This window comes from Ranitomeya imitator, chromosome 8 (genome assembly GCF_032444005.1).
Source record: "Ranitomeya imitator isolate aRanImi1 chromosome 8, aRanImi1.pri, whole genome shotgun sequence".
Taxonomy (NCBI): domain Eukaryota; kingdom Metazoa; phylum Chordata; class Amphibia; order Anura; family Dendrobatidae; genus Ranitomeya; species Ranitomeya imitator.
The window spans coordinates 204,384,081-204,400,551 of NC_091289.1; the positions used below are offsets into that span (position 1 = coordinate 204,384,081).

Sequence of the window (16,471 nt, forward strand, 5' to 3'; positions counted from 1 at the left end):
CGCCTTTTAACGGCGGCCGCTAAGGGTACTTAAACCACAGCGCCGTTAATTAACGGCGCTGTGGAAAAAGTCCATAGCGCCCCCCAGAGGCCGATTTTCTCCGGGGTCTCGGCTGCCGAGGGTAGCCGAGACCCCAGAGAACATGATTCGGGGGGGTTTTAACCCACCCCGCATTTGCGATCGCCGGTAATTAACCGTTTACCGGCGATCGCAAAAAAAAAAAAAGCGATCTCTTTTTAATTTCTCTGTCCTCCGATGTGATCGCACATCGGAGGACAGAGAAAAGGGGTCCCAGGTGGCCCCCCAATACTCACCTAGCTCCCCCGATGCTCCTCGTGTCTCCCGGTGGGCGCCGCCATCTTCAAAATGGCGGGCGCATGCGCAGTGCGCCCGCCGGCCGGCACCGGGAGAATCTTTGGGGTCTCGGCTGCCGGGGGTAGCCGAGACCCCAAAGAGCATGATCAGGGTCGGTATTACCGACCCCTGTTTTGCGATCGCCGGTAATTAACTGTTTACCGGCGACCGCAAAAAAAAAAAAAAAAGTAAAGTGTAATTCTCTGTCCTCTGATGTGATCGCACATCAGAGGACAGAGAAATAGGGGGATTCGGGGACCCTAGCATACTCACCTAGGTCCCTGGATCCTCTTGCTGCTCCTCCTGGCCGCCGGCAGAAGAACATGGCGGACGCATGCCCAGTGCGCCCGCCATCTGTCTCCATCTGCCGGCCGGCAGGAGAACAGCAGTTGGGGCTAAAATTAGGGTTAGGGGTAGGGTTAGGGCTAGGGTTAGGGTTAGGGCTAGGGTTGGGGCTAAATTTAGGGTTAGGGTTGGGGCTAAATTTAGGGTTAGGGTTGGGGCTAAATTTAGGGTTGGGCTTCTTTCACACTTACGTCGGTACGGGGCCGTCGCAATGCGTCGGCCCGACATACCGACGCACGTTGTGAAAATTGTGCACAACGTGGGCAGCAGCTGTAGTTTTTCAACGCATCCGCTGCCCAATCTATGTCCTGGGGAGGAGGGGGCGGAGTTACGGCCACGCATGCGGTCAGAAATGGCGGATGCGACGTACAAAAAAACGTTTCATTGAACGTTTTTTTGTGCCGACGCTCCGCCAAAACAACTGATCCAGTGCACGACGGACGCGACGTGTGGCCATCCGTCACGATCCATCGGCAATACAAGTCTATGGGCAAAAAACGCATCCTGCGGGCACATTTGCAGGATCCGTTTCTTGTCCAAAACGACGGATTGCGACGGAATGCCAAACGACGCAAGTGTGAAAGTAGCCTTAGGGTTAGGGTTGGGGCTAAAGTTAGGGCTAGGGTTGGGGCTAAAGTTAGGGTTAGAGCTGGGATTAGGGTTAGGGTTTGGATTAGGGTTGGTATTAGGGTTACGCTTGGGATTAGGGTTAGGTTTGGGATTAGGGTTAAGGTTAGGGTTGTGATTAGGGGTGTATTGGGATTAGGGTTAGGTTTGAGGTTAGGGTTGAGATTAGGATTAGGGGTGTGTTGGATTTAGGGTTTTGATTAGGGTTATGGTTAGGGTTGACATTAGGGTTGTTTTGGGGTAAGGGTTGTGATTATCGTTAGGGTTAGTGATTAGGATTATGGATCAGGTTGGGATTAGGGTTAGGGGTGTGTTGGGGTTAGGGTTGGAGCTAGAATTGGGGGGTTTCCACTGATTAGGTACATCAGGGGGTCTCCAAACACGACAGCCAATTTTGCGCTCAAAAAGTCAAATGGTGCTCCCTCCCTTCTGAGCTCTGCCGTGCGCCCAAACAGTGGGTTACCCCCACATATGGGGCATCAGCGTACTCGGGATAAATTGGACAACAACTTCTGGGGTCCAATTTCTCTTGTTACCCTTGTGAAAATAAAAACTTGGGGGCTACAAAATCTTTTTTGTGAAAAAAAAAAAATATTTTTTATTTTCACGACTCTGCATTCTAAACTTCTGTGAAGCACTTGGGCATTCAAAGTTCTCACCACACATCTAGATAAGTTCCTTGGGGGGTCTAGTTTCCAAAATGGGGTCACTTGTGGGGGGTTACTACAGTTTAGGTACATCAGGGGCTCTGCAATCGCAACATAATGCCCACAGACCATTCTATCAAAGTCTGCATTCCAAAACGGCGCTCCTTCCTTCCGAGCTCTGCCGTGCGCCCAAACAGTGGTTTACCCCCACATATGGGGTACCAGCATACTCAGGACAAATTGGACAACAACTTTTGGGGTCCAATTTCTCTTGTTACCCTAGTGAAAATAAAAACTTGGGGGCTAAAAAATCTTTTTTGGGGAAAAAAAAATATTTTTTATTTTCACGGCTCTGCATTATAAACTTCTGTGAAGCACTTGGGCATTCAAGGTTCTCACCACACATCTAGATAAGTTCCATGGGGGGTCTAGTTTCCAAAATGGGGTCACTTGTGGGGGATTTCTACTGTTTAGGCACATCAGGGGCTCTCCAAACACGACATGGTGTCCGATCTCAATTCCAGCCAATTCTACATTGAAAAAGTAAAACGGCACTCTTTCTCTTCCAAGCTCTGCGGTGCGCCCAAACAGTGGTTTATCCCCACATATTGGGTATCGATGTACTCAGGAGAAATTGCACAACAACTTTAGTGGTCTAATTTCTCCTGTTACCCTTGTGAAAATAAAAATTTGTGGGCAAAAAGATCATTTTTGTAGAAAAAATGCAATTTTTTTTTTCACGGCTCTACGTTATAAACTTCTGTGAAGCACATGGGGGTTCAAAGTGCTCACCACACATCTAGATAAGTTCCTTAAGGGGTCTAGTTTCCAAAATGGTGTCACTTGTGGAGGGTTTCCACTGTTTGGGCACATCAGGGGCTCTCTAAACGTGACATGGCGTCCGATCTCAATTCCAGCCAATTCTGCATTGAAAAAGTCAAACGGCGCTCCTTCACTTCTAAGTTCTGCGGTGCGCCCAAAAAGTGGTTTACCCCCACATATGGGGTATTGGCGTATTCAGGAGAAATTGCATAACAAAATTTATGGTTACATTTCTGTTTTTACACTTGTGAAAATAAAAAAAATGGTTCTGAATTAAGATGTTTGCAAAAAAAAGTTAAATGTTCATTTTTTCCTTCCACATTGTTTCAGTTCCTGTGAAGCACGTAAAGGGTTAATAAACTTCTTGAATGTGGTTTTGAGAACCTTGAGGGGTGTAGTTTTTAGAATGGTGTCACACTTCATTATTTTCTATCATATAGACCCCTCAAAATGACTTCAAATGTGATGTGGTCCCTAAAAAAAAATGGTGTTGTAAAAATGAGAAATTGCTGGTCAACTTTTAACCCTTTTAACTCCCTAACAAAAAAAAAATGTGTTTCCAAAATTGTGCTGATGTAAAGTAGACATGTGGGAAATGTTATTTATTAACTATTTTTCGTGACATATCTCTCTGATTTAAGGGCATAAAAATACAAAGTTTGAAAATTGCAAAATTTTAAAAATTTTCGCCATATTTCCGTTTTTTTCATAAATAATCGCAAGTAATATCGAAGAAATGTTACCACTAACATGAAGTACAATATGTCACGAAAAAACAATCTCAGAATCAGCGGGATCCGTTGAAGCGTTCCAGAGTTATAACCTCATAAAATGACAGTGGTCAGAATTGCAAAAATTGGCTCGGTCATTAAGTACCAAATTGGCTCTGTCACTAAGGGGTTAATAAAGACTATGTATTTATTTTTACTGGCGTAGTGTGAAGGTGGTCTTTTGGTGATTTATTCTTATGCACTGTGTTTATATATATTTTTCTAATTAATGAAATTTAGTCAATATTCATTATTTATATGCAATTCCTTGAGAAATTCATGAATGTTATGATATATACTCCTTCTATTAAATCGTATTTTGTAATTATTTACAATTCCAGTATAAGCACTTTATTGTAATTTATTAGTAGGGTTAAGGTACCGTCACATTCAAGCAACTTTCCAACGATCACGACCAGCGATACGACCTGGCCGTGATCGTTGGAAAGTCCTTGTGTGGTCGCTGGAGAGCTGTCACACCGACAGCTCTCCAGCGACCAACGATGCCGAAGTCCCCGGGTAACCAGGGTAAACATCGGGTTACTAAGTGCAGTGCCGCGCTTAGTAACCCGATGTTTACCCTGGTTACCATTGTAAATGTAAAAAAAAAAAAAAACACTATATACTTACATTCCGGTGTCTGTCGCGTCCCCCGCCGTCAGCTTCCCGCACTGACTGTGAGCGCCGGCCGCCGTAAAGCACAGGGGTGAAGTCACCGCTGTGCTTTACGGCCGGCGCTGACACAGTCGGTGCAGGAAGCTGACGCCGGGGGACGCGACAGACACCGGAATGTAAGTATGTAGTGTTTTTTTTTTTTTTTTTACATTTACAATGGTAACCAGGGTAAACATCGGGTTACTAAGCGCGGCCCTTAGTAACCCAAGAATTTACCCTGGTTACCAGTGAACACATCGCTGGATCGGCGTCACACACGCCGATCCAGCGATGTCAGCGGGTGATCCAGCGACGAAATAAAGTTCTGGACTTTCAGCGACAACCAGCGATGTCACAGCAGGATCCTGATCGCTGCTGCCTGTCAAACACAACGATATCGCTATCCAGGACGCTGCAACGTCACGGATCGCTAGCGTTGTAATGTTGTTCAGTGTGACGGTGCCTTTAGTTGTTGGTGGCTATTACTAGGCACTGATCAATTGTTTTGTTATTCATATTACCGTATATACTCGAGTATAAGCCGAGACCCCTAATTTTGCCACAAAAAACAGGGAAAACTTAATGACTTGAGTATAAGCCTAGGGTGGAAAATGCAGCAGCTACCGGTACATTTCAAAAATAAAAATAGATACCAATAAAAGTAAAATTAATTGAGACATCAGTAGGTTGTGTTTTTGAATATCCATATTGAATCAGGAGCCCCATATAATGCTCCATACAGTTCATGATGGCCCCATAAGATGCTCCATATTAAAATATACATACAGTTTATGATGGGCTCCATAAGATGCTCCATACAGACATTTGCCCCATATAATCCTCCACAAATGCTGCACATGGCCCCATAAAGATATTTGCCCCATATAACGCTGCACATGGCCCCACACAGATATTTGCCCCATATAATGCTGCACATGGCCCCATACAGATATTTGCCCCATATAACGCTGCACATGGCCCCGATACAGATATTTGGCCCATACAGATATTTGCCCCATATAACGCTGCACATGGCCCCGATAAAGATATTTGGCCCATACAGATATTTGCCCCATATAATGCTGCACATGGCCCCATACAGATATTTGCCCCATATAATGCTGCACATGGCCCCATACAGATATTTGCCCCATATAATGCTGCACATGGCCCCATAAGAAGCTCCATACAGACATTTGCCCCATATAACGCTGCACATGCCCACATACAGATATTTGCCCCATATAATGCTGCACATGGCCCCATAAGAAGCTCCATACAGACATTTGTCCCATATGCTGTTGCTGCGATAAAAAAAAAATCACATACTCACCTCTCAGGCCCCCGGCACTTGCTATATTCACCTGCTCCACGTTCCACTGACGGCCGCCGCTGTGTCTTCAGCACACTAATCGCGTCATCGCGCCCTCTGACCTGAGCGTCCCTGCAGAGGACGGGGAAAATGCGGCGGTGGAACGGGAGCAGGCGAATATTGCGCCCTGCCCCCTATCATACTCCCCTGCTCCTGGCGCGGTATCCCTGGTTCTCCGGCGTCGGCAGCTTCTTCTTGAAGTGAGCGGTCACATGGTACCGCTCATTATAGTAATTAATATGCGGCTCCACCCCTATGGGAGTGGAGTGGGGTCCATATTCATTACTGTAATGAGAGGTACCATGTGACCGCTCACTTCAAGAAGAAGCTGCCGACACCGGAGAACCAGGGACACCGCGCCGGGAGCAGCTGAGTATTATTACACAGCTGCCGCTTCCCTGCTGACCCCTGGGTATGACTCGAGTATAAGCCGAGAGGGGCAATTTCAGCCTAGAAAAAATGGTCTGAAATTCTCGGCTTATACTCGAGTATATACGGTACTTTTCCCCCACATTTTTTTTTTTTTTAAATCCTTTCCACCCCCATTTTTTCCTTGCTGACTTTATTATCATGTCGTCTTTTGTGTCTTTTTTTAAATTGTTTAATAAAGGTGACAAATATGTTACAATTGTATTTTGTGCCTAATTTTGGGATATAGTTGCTTAGGTTTATATATGTGGGCATTTCCTTAGGCTTCTATAAATTGGCGTTTTTTTCCGTCTTGTGCCGGTGTGAGCAGTCTATCTATCTTTCCTGATCTCCAGGTGGAGCGTTCTCCGGTGCTGCCGCCTGTGCTTCCCGCTCTGCGGCTTCATCGTGCTGGCAGCGTGTGTGGTGACGTGTATCGGCCTTGTCTGGATGCAAGTCGTTCTGAAGGAGAACATAGATGCCCTTAGAGAACAGTTCAAAGCAAGTAAGAAAGTGTCAGCCTGGCATGTTCCCCATCAGGAGCAGGAACTTAACCCTTTCACATCCGGATGGTAACTATTAGATCCCTGGCAGTGGAAGGGTTAAAATTAACCCAAGCTGACATCAGTGTGAGATGAGGACCCTATGATTATGACCTCCTTTTCACAGTGGAATCCACTCAGCGGAGCTCAGGCCAAGAGATCCCCAAGATCAATGAAGACTTAATGGTGAAACAGAGGCGCCTCGAGGAAATAGACAGTGGCGACAAGGGGTTAAATAGACTGTGGGCAAACATAACGGAGGTGAATAAGCAGGTGAGTGGTGATCGTGGGCACGAGACTACCCCCATTACAATAGATCTGACGCCCTACTGCTGAGAACCAGGAAGGATGGAGAAGAGTAGATCTGAGTGTCCTCTACACCGCTGCAGCTCGGCTGTTGTTACCATAATAATAATAATAATAATAATAATTTTATTTATATAGCGCCAACATATTCCGCAGCGCTTTACAAATTATAGAGGGGACTTGTACAGACAATAGACATTACAGCATAACAGAAATACAGTTCAAAACAGATACCAGGAGGAATGAGGGCCCTGCTGCTCGCAAGCTTACAAACTATGGGGAAAAGGGGAGACACGAGAGGTGGATGGTAACAATTGCTTTAGTTATTCGGACCAGCTATAGTGTAAGGCTCAGGTGTTCATGTAAAGCTGCATGAACCGGTTACCTGCCTAAGTATGTAGCAGTACAGACACAGAGGGCTAATACTGCATAAAGTGTATGAGAACATGATGCGAGGAACCTTTTTTTTTTTTTTTTTTTATTATAAATAGGCCACACAGGGACCATAGGCCACCATGCTCTATGCTGTTCCTTGTATGCTCAGATTAATGTATGTGTTTTTTTGGCACTTTCTTGCAGATTGCACTTCTGGCCACCGCTGTCACTCAGCTGAAAATTAGTCTTAAGTCTGCGTCTAATATGATCAACCTACCTAAAACAATGGAGGAACTGCAGAAGGTATGAACTGGCCCGGACCCCATACTCATACCTCTCCCCAGCTACACATTGGTCTCTGCAATCTTGTGTTGTGATGGTCCCCCACCTACAGTGGGTACGGAAAGTATTCAGACCCCTTTAAATTTTTCGCTCTTTATTTCATTGCAGCCATTTGCTAAATACAAAAAAAGTTCATTTTTTTCTCATTAATGTTACACTCTGCACCCCATGTTGACTTAAAAAAAACAGAAATGTAGAAATTTTTGCAAATTTATTAAAAAAGAGTAACTGAAATCTCACATGGTCATAAGTATTCAGCCCCTTTGCTCAGTACTGAGTAGAAGCTCCTTTTGAGCTAGTACAGCCATGCCCTGGACCCGTAGAAGCGCTTTTGTGTGAAACGGCCGTCGTCCTCTCCTCACTTCCCCGCACCCTCCCCTTTACCTGCCGCCTCTCCACTAATGTCTGTTACCGCATGAAGGTGCATAAAGGACACTGAATTTAGCGTACTTCGGGTGAGTGCCACATCTGTTTTATCTCAACAGCCATGAGTCTTCTTGGGAATGATGCAACAAGTTTTTCACCCCTGGATTTGGGGATCCTCTGCCATTCTTCCTTGCAGATCCTCTCTAGTTCCGTCAGGTTGGATGTTGAATGTTGGTGGACGTCATTTTCAGGTCTCTCCAGAGTTGTTCAATTGGGTTTAGGTCAGGGCTCTGGCTGGGCCAGTCAAGAATGGGCACAGCTGTGTTCTTAGGGTCAGTTTCTTGTTGGAAGGTGAACCTTAAGCCACGTCTGAGATCCAGAGCATTCTGGAAGAGGTTTTCATCCAGGATCTCTCTGTACTTGGCCGCATTCATGTTTCCTTCAATGACAACCAGTCATCCTGTCCCTGCAGCTGATAAACACCCCCATAGCATGATGCTGCCACCACCATGTTTCACTGTTGGGATTGTATTGGGCAGGTGATGAGCAGTGCCTGGTTTTCCCACACATACTGCTTAGAATTATCACCAAAAAGGTCTATCTTCGTCTGATCAGACCAGAGAATCTTATTTCTCACAGTCTGGGAGTCCTTCATGTGTTTTTTTTTTATTTGGAAAATAAAATGCGGCTTTCATATGTCTTGCACTGAGCTGAGGCTACCGTCAGGCCACTCTGCCATAAAGGCCTGACTGGTGGAGGGCTGCAGTGATGGGAGAAAGTTCCACAAAGTCACCTATCTCCCTACTGCATCTCTGGAGCTCAGCCACAGTGATCTTGGGGTTCTTCTTTACCTCTCACCAAGGATCTTCTCCCATGATTGCTCAGTCTGGCTGGACGACCAGGTCTAGGAAGACTTCTGGTGGTTCCAAACTTCTTCCATTTAAGGATTATGGAGACCACTGTGCTCTTAGAAACCTTGAGTACTGCAGAAATTCTGCTGTAACCTTGGCCAGATCTGTGCCTTGCCACAATTCTGTCTCTGAGCTCTTTGGCCAGTTCCTTTGACCTCATGATTCTCATTTGGTCTGACATGCACTGAGAGCTGTGAGGTCTTAAATAGACAGGTGTGCGCCGCTCCAAATCAAGTCCTATCAGTTTAATTAAGACAATAAACATGGAAAAGTGCAGCATGAGAAGCACCAGGTGGTTTGATTGGGATGTTTCAATGGAAAGTGGGGAGATTACCCTCTCGCCTGGATGGGTTGTGCACCCCTGCACAACTTCGGTAGTGGACGCCTCTCTGTACTCCTGCTTTGTTCCTCCGGGACCGCTCCTGTGCTTCCAGGTCTGGTCACGTGGGCCCAGGATCCAGTCACGTGATGCCACTTCACAGGATGTGACGTCACTTCAGGTCCTTTGCCTGGAGATTAACTCTATGGCCCCAAGCTGCTCCAGCCACAATCCCTCAAGGGGAATGTGAAAGGTTTTTTGGAAAAAATGTTGTCAATTTAAGTAGCGCTATGGCTGTAGAGCACACTGCACTAGATTAGTGGTAAACAAACCTTTTATTGAACCACTACACGTTTCGGCAGCGGACTGCTACCTTCCTCCGGTGGATTTACAGACAGCGTAGGAAGTAATACATTAAATAGGGGTAGTGACCAATAAGATGGAAGCATTCAATGATGTTGATTTAACCCTTTGTATCCAAGCGGTCAGCTGTCAGAAATGCCGCAATAAAACCAAGAAAAAAAATCAATAGTCAAAACTTTATCAATTAATAGTGATATAAAATGTACAACATATAGATGTAAAAATATAGCAATAGCATTTTAAAATAAAATATAAAATTTGACCTAAAGATAATATATTTCAAAGTGATTGAACCACCTAATCACCTGCAAAACGTTTTTTTTTTACAAAATATTTCATATACAATCTAAAAATACTAATAACAGATTATACTGTAGCATATACAATTCTTATTTAAAAACTAAGAACACAAAAAAATGAATTGATCCCTTTTTCTTTATTAATGTCTTAACCAGAGATTCCCAGCAAGACTCCCATGCTGGTGGTGACCCAGCCTCAACCTGCTGAGCATCTGCGATCTGACCAGGAAATGCACATTCCGTCCTTTCCTCCTCTCCTTTTCTAATCATTACCATACAGTGCATTTCTCTTATCCTTACTTCTGTTACTTAGCCACATTCTCAATGGGTAAATTCAGACCCTCAGGACTCAAACTACCCAATTTAAAGATCCAAAAATGTATTTCTTTATCAAGTTGCTATAACGATTCAGAGAAGTAACAGTTACTTGATCTATAATTATAACATTTAAGAATTTTGGGTCTTTCTCATGGAAAGTGCAAAACTGTTTGGACACACTATGTTGTTGAAACCCATTGTGTATATTGTGACGATGCTTGTTTAATCTAACATGCGTCGTCTGAATAGTGCGACCCACATATTGTAGGCCGCACGTGTCTTGCAGGAGATAACATAAGTGGAGGACAGTCCACCCTGCAATTGATGGTGAAGCTCTCCCCATCTGAAAGATGTGGCTCCAGCAACAATGGTGCTACAGCACAGACATTTTGGAGTGTTGCAATGTCTGCGCTGCATGTTAGACAAGCATCGTCACAATATACACAATGAGTTTCAACAACAGTGTGTCCAAACAGTTTTGCACTTTCCATGAGAAAGACCCAAAATTGTTAAATGTTATAATTATAGATCAAGTAACTGTTACTGGTCTGAATCGTTATAGCAACTTGATAAAGAAATACATTTTTGGATCTTTAAATTGGGTAGTTTGAGTCCTGAGGGTCTGAATTTAACCATTTCTAGATTGTGAGCCCCATTGGGGACAGTGATGATATGTGCAAAACTGTAAAGCGCTGCGGAATATGTTAGCGCTATATAAAAATAAAGATTATTATTATTGAGAATGTGGCTAAGTAACAGTAGTAAGAGAAATGCACAGTATGGTAATGATTAGAAAAGGAGAGGAGGAAAGGACGGAATGTGCATTTCCTGGTCAGATCGCAGATGGTAGGATATTAATAAAGAAAGAAAAGATAAAGGGATCAATTCATATTTTCTTTGTCTTCTTATAGTTTTAAATAAGAATTTTATATGCTGCAGTATAATCTGTTATTAGTATTTTTAGATTGTGTATGATAGTTTGTAAAAAAAACGTTTTGCAGGTTATTATGGGGTTGAATCACTTTTAAATATATTATCTTTTGGTTAAATTTCATATTTTATGATTGCTATATTTTACTTCTATATATTGTACATTTTATATCACTATTAATTGATTATTTTTTTACTTTATTGATTTTTTTTTTTTTTTTTCTTGGTTTTGCTGCGTTTCTGACAGCTGACCGCTTGGATACAAAGGGTTAATCGACCTCATTGAATGCTTCCATCTTATTGGTCACTACCCCTATTTAATGTATTACTTCCTACGCTGTCTGTAAATCCACCGGAGGAAGGTAGCAGTCCGCTGCCGAAACGTGTAGTGGTTCAATAAAAGGTTTGTTTACCACTAATCTAGTGCAGTGTGCTCTACAGCCATAGCGCTACTACTCTAGTGCAGTGTGCTCTACAGCCATAGCGCTACTAATCTAGTGCAGTGTGCTCTACAGCCATAGCGCTACTACTCTAGTGCAGTGTGCTCTATAGCCATAGCGCTACTAATCTAGTGCAGTGTGCTCTACAGCCATAGCGCTACTAATCTAGTGCAGTGTGCTCTACAGCCATAGCGCTACTAATCTAGTGCAGTGTGCTCTACAGCCATAGCGCTACTAATCTAGTGCAGTGTGCTCTACAGCCATAGCGCTACTAATCTAGTGCAGTGTGCTCTACAGCCATAGCGCTACTAATCTAGTGCAGTGTGCTCTACAGCCATAGCGCTACTACTCTAGTGCAGTGTGCTCTATAACCATAGCGCTACTAATCTAGTGCAGTGTGCTCTACAGCCATAGCGCTACTAATCTAGTGCAGTGTGCTCTACAGCCATAGCGCTACTAATCTAGTGCAGTGTGCTCTACAGCCATAGCGCTACTAATCTAGTGCAGTGTGCTCTACAGCCATAGCGCTACTAATCTAGTGCAGTGTGCTCTACAGCCATAGCGCTACTAATCTAGTGCAGTGTGCTCTACAGCCATAGCGCTACTAATCTAGTGCAGTGTGCTCTACAGCCATAGCGCTACTACTCTAGTGCAGTGTGCTCTACAGCCATAGCGCTACTAATCTAGTGCAGTGTGCTCTACAGCCATAGCGCTACTAATCTAGTGCAGTGTGCTCTACAGCCATAGCGCTACTTAAATTGACCACCTTTTTTTTTTTTTCTTTTTAACTATAAGTTTAATTAACCACAGCTGGACTCCAATGAAGGAGTAGAACCATCTCAAGGACGATCACAAGGAAATGGACGGCATGGGACTTATATATGAGAGTCTGAGGAAAGGGTCTGAAGACTTATGACCATGTGATACTTCGGTTTTTCTTAATTAAATTTGCAAAAAATTCGACATTTTTTTTTCCAGTCAAGATGGGGTGCAGAGTGTGCATTAATGAGGAAAAAAATGTACTTTTTTGAGTTTACCAAATGGCTGCAATGAAAGAGTGAAAAATGTATAGGGGTCTGAATATTTTCCGTACCCAACTGTATTGTTTGCATAGAGTATGCAATGCCTGCTTTTCTTCTACTACAGAGTGTGGCTACTTTGGGCAGTACGCTGACCAGTGTCCATCATGATGTGGAGACATTACAGATAGCAGCGGAGGAACAGAAGAAGAAAGTAGAGGCTCTTCAGAGTGATGTGAGTGGCCACCAGTAGATTGCCTCTCTCCACAACACCCTCCATTTGGGGAGGAATGCTTGTTCACCTTCATGGTCATCTTTTGCAGGTCACATCTGAGCCCTCAGCTACAGCCATAAGTAGTGTTCTTCAGGTAGGATCGCTATCACTCACCTTCTCTGTCCTGGGTGGTGTGGTGTCTGGGGTGGGATTATGATTGCTTCCTATTTTATGCATGCAGGTTCAGGACTCCTTGGAGAGTCTGAACAGCACTTTGCTGATGTATGTGAAGCAGAATGACCAGCGGCTCCTCCACATGGACTTCACCATGGCTAACCTAAGCCAGAGACTGGCTGCCCTAGACAGCAGTCGTCTGCATTATAAGGAGGGTGGTATGGTGAGTGTCTGATCCAGTGGCCAATGTTTTTGGTTTGGTAGCTACAGGCTCAGCAAATTATCCTTGTTTCTAGGTGGAAAATTCAACATATTCAAGTAACGCAAGCCAAGCGGATGCCTCCGAGGTAAGAGCCAAGTGCACGCCTACCGTTGGAATGACTTACAATCATGCTGTGAATTATTAAAGTTCTGCAACAGGGTTACAATGGAATACAGGGATACACAATCCCTCTGGGGTTTGAAGCCAACATGTTCCTCTTACATTGGCTGGCTCACTGCGAAAAAATGCAAAACAAAATCCCTTCTGTGATGGCTTCTAATTGCTCCTATATGTAACCCTGGGTGCTTCTGTTTGCCAGACCCTGTATTACTAGGCTCTCGTGCTAATGCATTGTAGGCGCTGGGTGGGGAAAATGTAGCCTGATAGTTGTGTGCACATGGAAAGAAAAATCCAGCTCCAGGAATAAAAAGTATCAAAAATGTATTGAAACATATTAAAATTTGGAAAACTGCTGACTAGCGAAAAATTACATCATTTCGATGGAAGCTACCATGTAGTCGCTGGATGCGTTTCGAGCACAAACGGCGCTGGGTGGGGAAAATGTAGCCTGATAGCTGTGCACTCTTGCAGCTTCTTCTGGACCCCCTCTTTTATGGAGGGTATTGCCCTAGTTTGTTGATTTACGGCATATTGGTAATCTAGGAGTAGGATTATTATTTATTATAGCACCATTTATTCCATGGCGCCCTACATGTGAGGAGGGGTACCCTGCCTGTGAGGGCTCAGAATCTACAAGGGATGGGCGAGGATACAGTAGGCGAGGGTAGAGCTAGTCGTGCAGCGATTTGGTCGATCGGTGGTTACTGCTGTTTGTAGGCTTGTCGGGAGAGGTGGGTCTTCAGGTTCCTTTTGAAGGTTTCCATAATAGGCGAAAGTCTGATATGTTGGTAGAGCGTTCCAGAGTAGAGGGATGTGCTGGAGAAATCTTGAATGCGATTGTGGGAAGAGGGGAGTAGAGAAGGAGATCTTGTGAGGATCAGAGGTTGCGTGCAGGTAAGTACCGGAAGACGAGGTCACAGATGTATGGGAGGACACAGGTTGTGGATGGCTTTGTATGTCATGGTTAGGGTTTTGAACTTAAGTATTTGGGTAATGGGGAGCCATTGCAGGGATTGACGAGAGGAGAGGCCGGGGAATAGCGGGGACAGGTGGTTTAGTCGGGCAGCAGAGATTAGAATAGATTGGAGGGGTGCGGATTAAGGGGTATCATTCAACTCACTAGACATGACTGTGAGAATGAGAAGAGGTGCGTCTTGGACATGTGGGTAATCCAGTGAATCAGAAGTGGAATATAAATATATGATGGCTTCTGTTTTCTGAGATTGCTTTCCCTACTCAACCCCCTCCTTACAGATACTTTCAGACTCCACACTGCTCCCCCCAGGTGCTGCCTTCACACTCCATTCTTCCCTGCTCCCCCTAGATGGTAACTTCATACTCCTCCACATGCTTTCTCCAGATTCCTCCCTGCTCCCCCAGATGCTTTCTCCAGACTCCTCCCCCACATGCTTTCTCCAGACTCCTCCCCCACATGCTTTCTCCAGACTCTTCCCTCCTCCCCCACATGCTTTCTCCAGACTCTTCCCTCCTCCCCACATGCTTTCTCCAGACTCCTCCCTCTTCCCCCACATGCTTTCTCCCGACTCTTCCCTCCTCCCCCACATGCTTTCTCCAGACTCCTCCCTCCTCCCCCACATGCTTTCTCCAGACTCCTCCCCCATTCTTTCTCCAGACTCTTCCCTCCTCCCCCACATGCTTTCTCCAGACTCTTCCCTCCTCCCCCACATGCTTTCTCCAGACTCCTCCCTCTTCCCCCACATGCTTTCTCCCGACTCTTCCCTCCTCCCCCACATGCTTTCTACAGACTCCTCCCTCCTCCCCCACATGCTTTCTCCCGACTTCTCCCCACATGCTTTTTCCAGACTCTTCCCTCCTCCCCCACATGCTTTCTCCAGACTTCCCTCCTCCCCCCACAGGCTTTCTCCAGACTTTTGCCTCCTCCCCTACATGCTTTCTCCACTCTTCCCTCCTCCCCCACATGCTTTCTGCAGACTCCTCCCTCCTTCCCCACATGCTTTCTCAAGACTCTTCCCTCCTCCCCCACATGCTTTCTCCTCCCTCCTCTCCCACATGCTTTCTCCAGACTCCTCCCCAAATGCTTTCTCCCGATTCCTCCCCCACATGCTTTTTCCAGACTCTTCCCTCCTCCCCCCACATGCTTTCTCCAGACTTTTGCCTCCTCCCCACATGCTTTCTCCAGACTCCTCCCTCCTCCCCCACATGCTTTCTCCAGACTCCTCCCTCCCCCCACATGCTTTCTCCAGACTCCTCCCTCCTCCCCCACATGCTTTCTCCAGACTCCTCCCTCCTCCCCCACATGCTTTCTCCAGACTCCTCCCTCCTCCCCCACATGCTTTCTCCAGACTCCTCCCTCCTCCCCCACATGCTTTCTCCCGACTCTTCCCTCCTCCCCCACATGCTTTCTCCAGACTCCTCCCTCCTCCCCCACATGCTTTCTCCAGACTCCTCCCCCACATGCTTTCTCCAGACTCTTCCCTCCTCCCCCACATGCTTTCTCCAGACTCTTCCCTCCTCCCCCACATGCTTTCTCCAGACTCTTCCCTCCTCCCCCACATGCTTTCTCCAGACTCTTCCCTCCTCCCCCACATGCTTTCTCCAGACTCCTCCCTCTTCCCCCACATGCTTTCTCCCGACTCTTCCCTCCTCCCCCACATGCTTTCTACAGACTCCTCCCTCCTCCCCCACATGCTTTCTCCCGACTTCTCCCCACATGCTTTTTCCAGACTCTTCCCTCCTCCCCCACATGCTTTCTCCAGACTTCCCTCCTCCCCCCACAGGCTTTCTCCAGACTTTTGCCTCCTCCCCTACATGCTTTCTCCACTCTTCCCTCCTCCCCCACATGCTTTCTGCAGACTCCTCCCTCCTTCCCCACATGCTTTCTCCAGACTCTTCCCTCCTCCCCCACATGCTTTCTCCTCCCTCCTCCCCCACATGCTTTCTCCAGACTCCTCCCCAAATGCTTTCTCCCGATTCCTCCCCCACATGCTTTTTCCAGACTCTTCCCTCCTCCCCCCACATGCTTTCTCCAGACTTTTGCCTCCTCCCCACATGCTTTCTCCAGACTCCTCCCTCCTCCCCCACATGCTTTCTCCAGACTCCTCCCTCCCCCCACATGCTTTCTCCAGACTCCTCCCTCCTCCCCCACATGCTTTCTCCAGACTCCTCCCTCCTTCCCCACATGCTTTCTCCA

At 45.9% G+C, this 16,471-nt stretch overlaps 1 protein-coding gene across 2 annotated transcripts in view; it reads left to right on the plus strand.

The window, feature by feature from the left end:
* EFCAB14 (EF-hand calcium binding domain 14) overlaps window positions 1–16,471 on the plus strand; it is a 69,680-nt gene that overhangs the window by 43,601 nt on the left and 9,608 nt on the right. For both annotated transcript variants that reach the window (XM_069735888.1, XM_069735887.1), the window contains exons 2-8: window positions 6,356–6,504; window positions 6,669–6,814; window positions 7,427–7,525; window positions 12,657–12,764; window positions 12,853–12,897; window positions 12,985–13,140; window positions 13,214–13,264. In XM_069735888.1, the coding sequence (XP_069591989.1) occupies window positions 6,356–6,504; window positions 6,669–6,814; window positions 7,427–7,525; window positions 12,657–12,764; window positions 12,853–12,897; window positions 12,985–13,140; window positions 13,214–13,264 (754 nt within the window). The remainder of the gene's footprint in view (window positions 1–6,355; window positions 6,505–6,668; window positions 6,815–7,426; window positions 7,526–12,656; window positions 12,765–12,852; window positions 12,898–12,984; window positions 13,141–13,213; window positions 13,265–16,471) is intronic.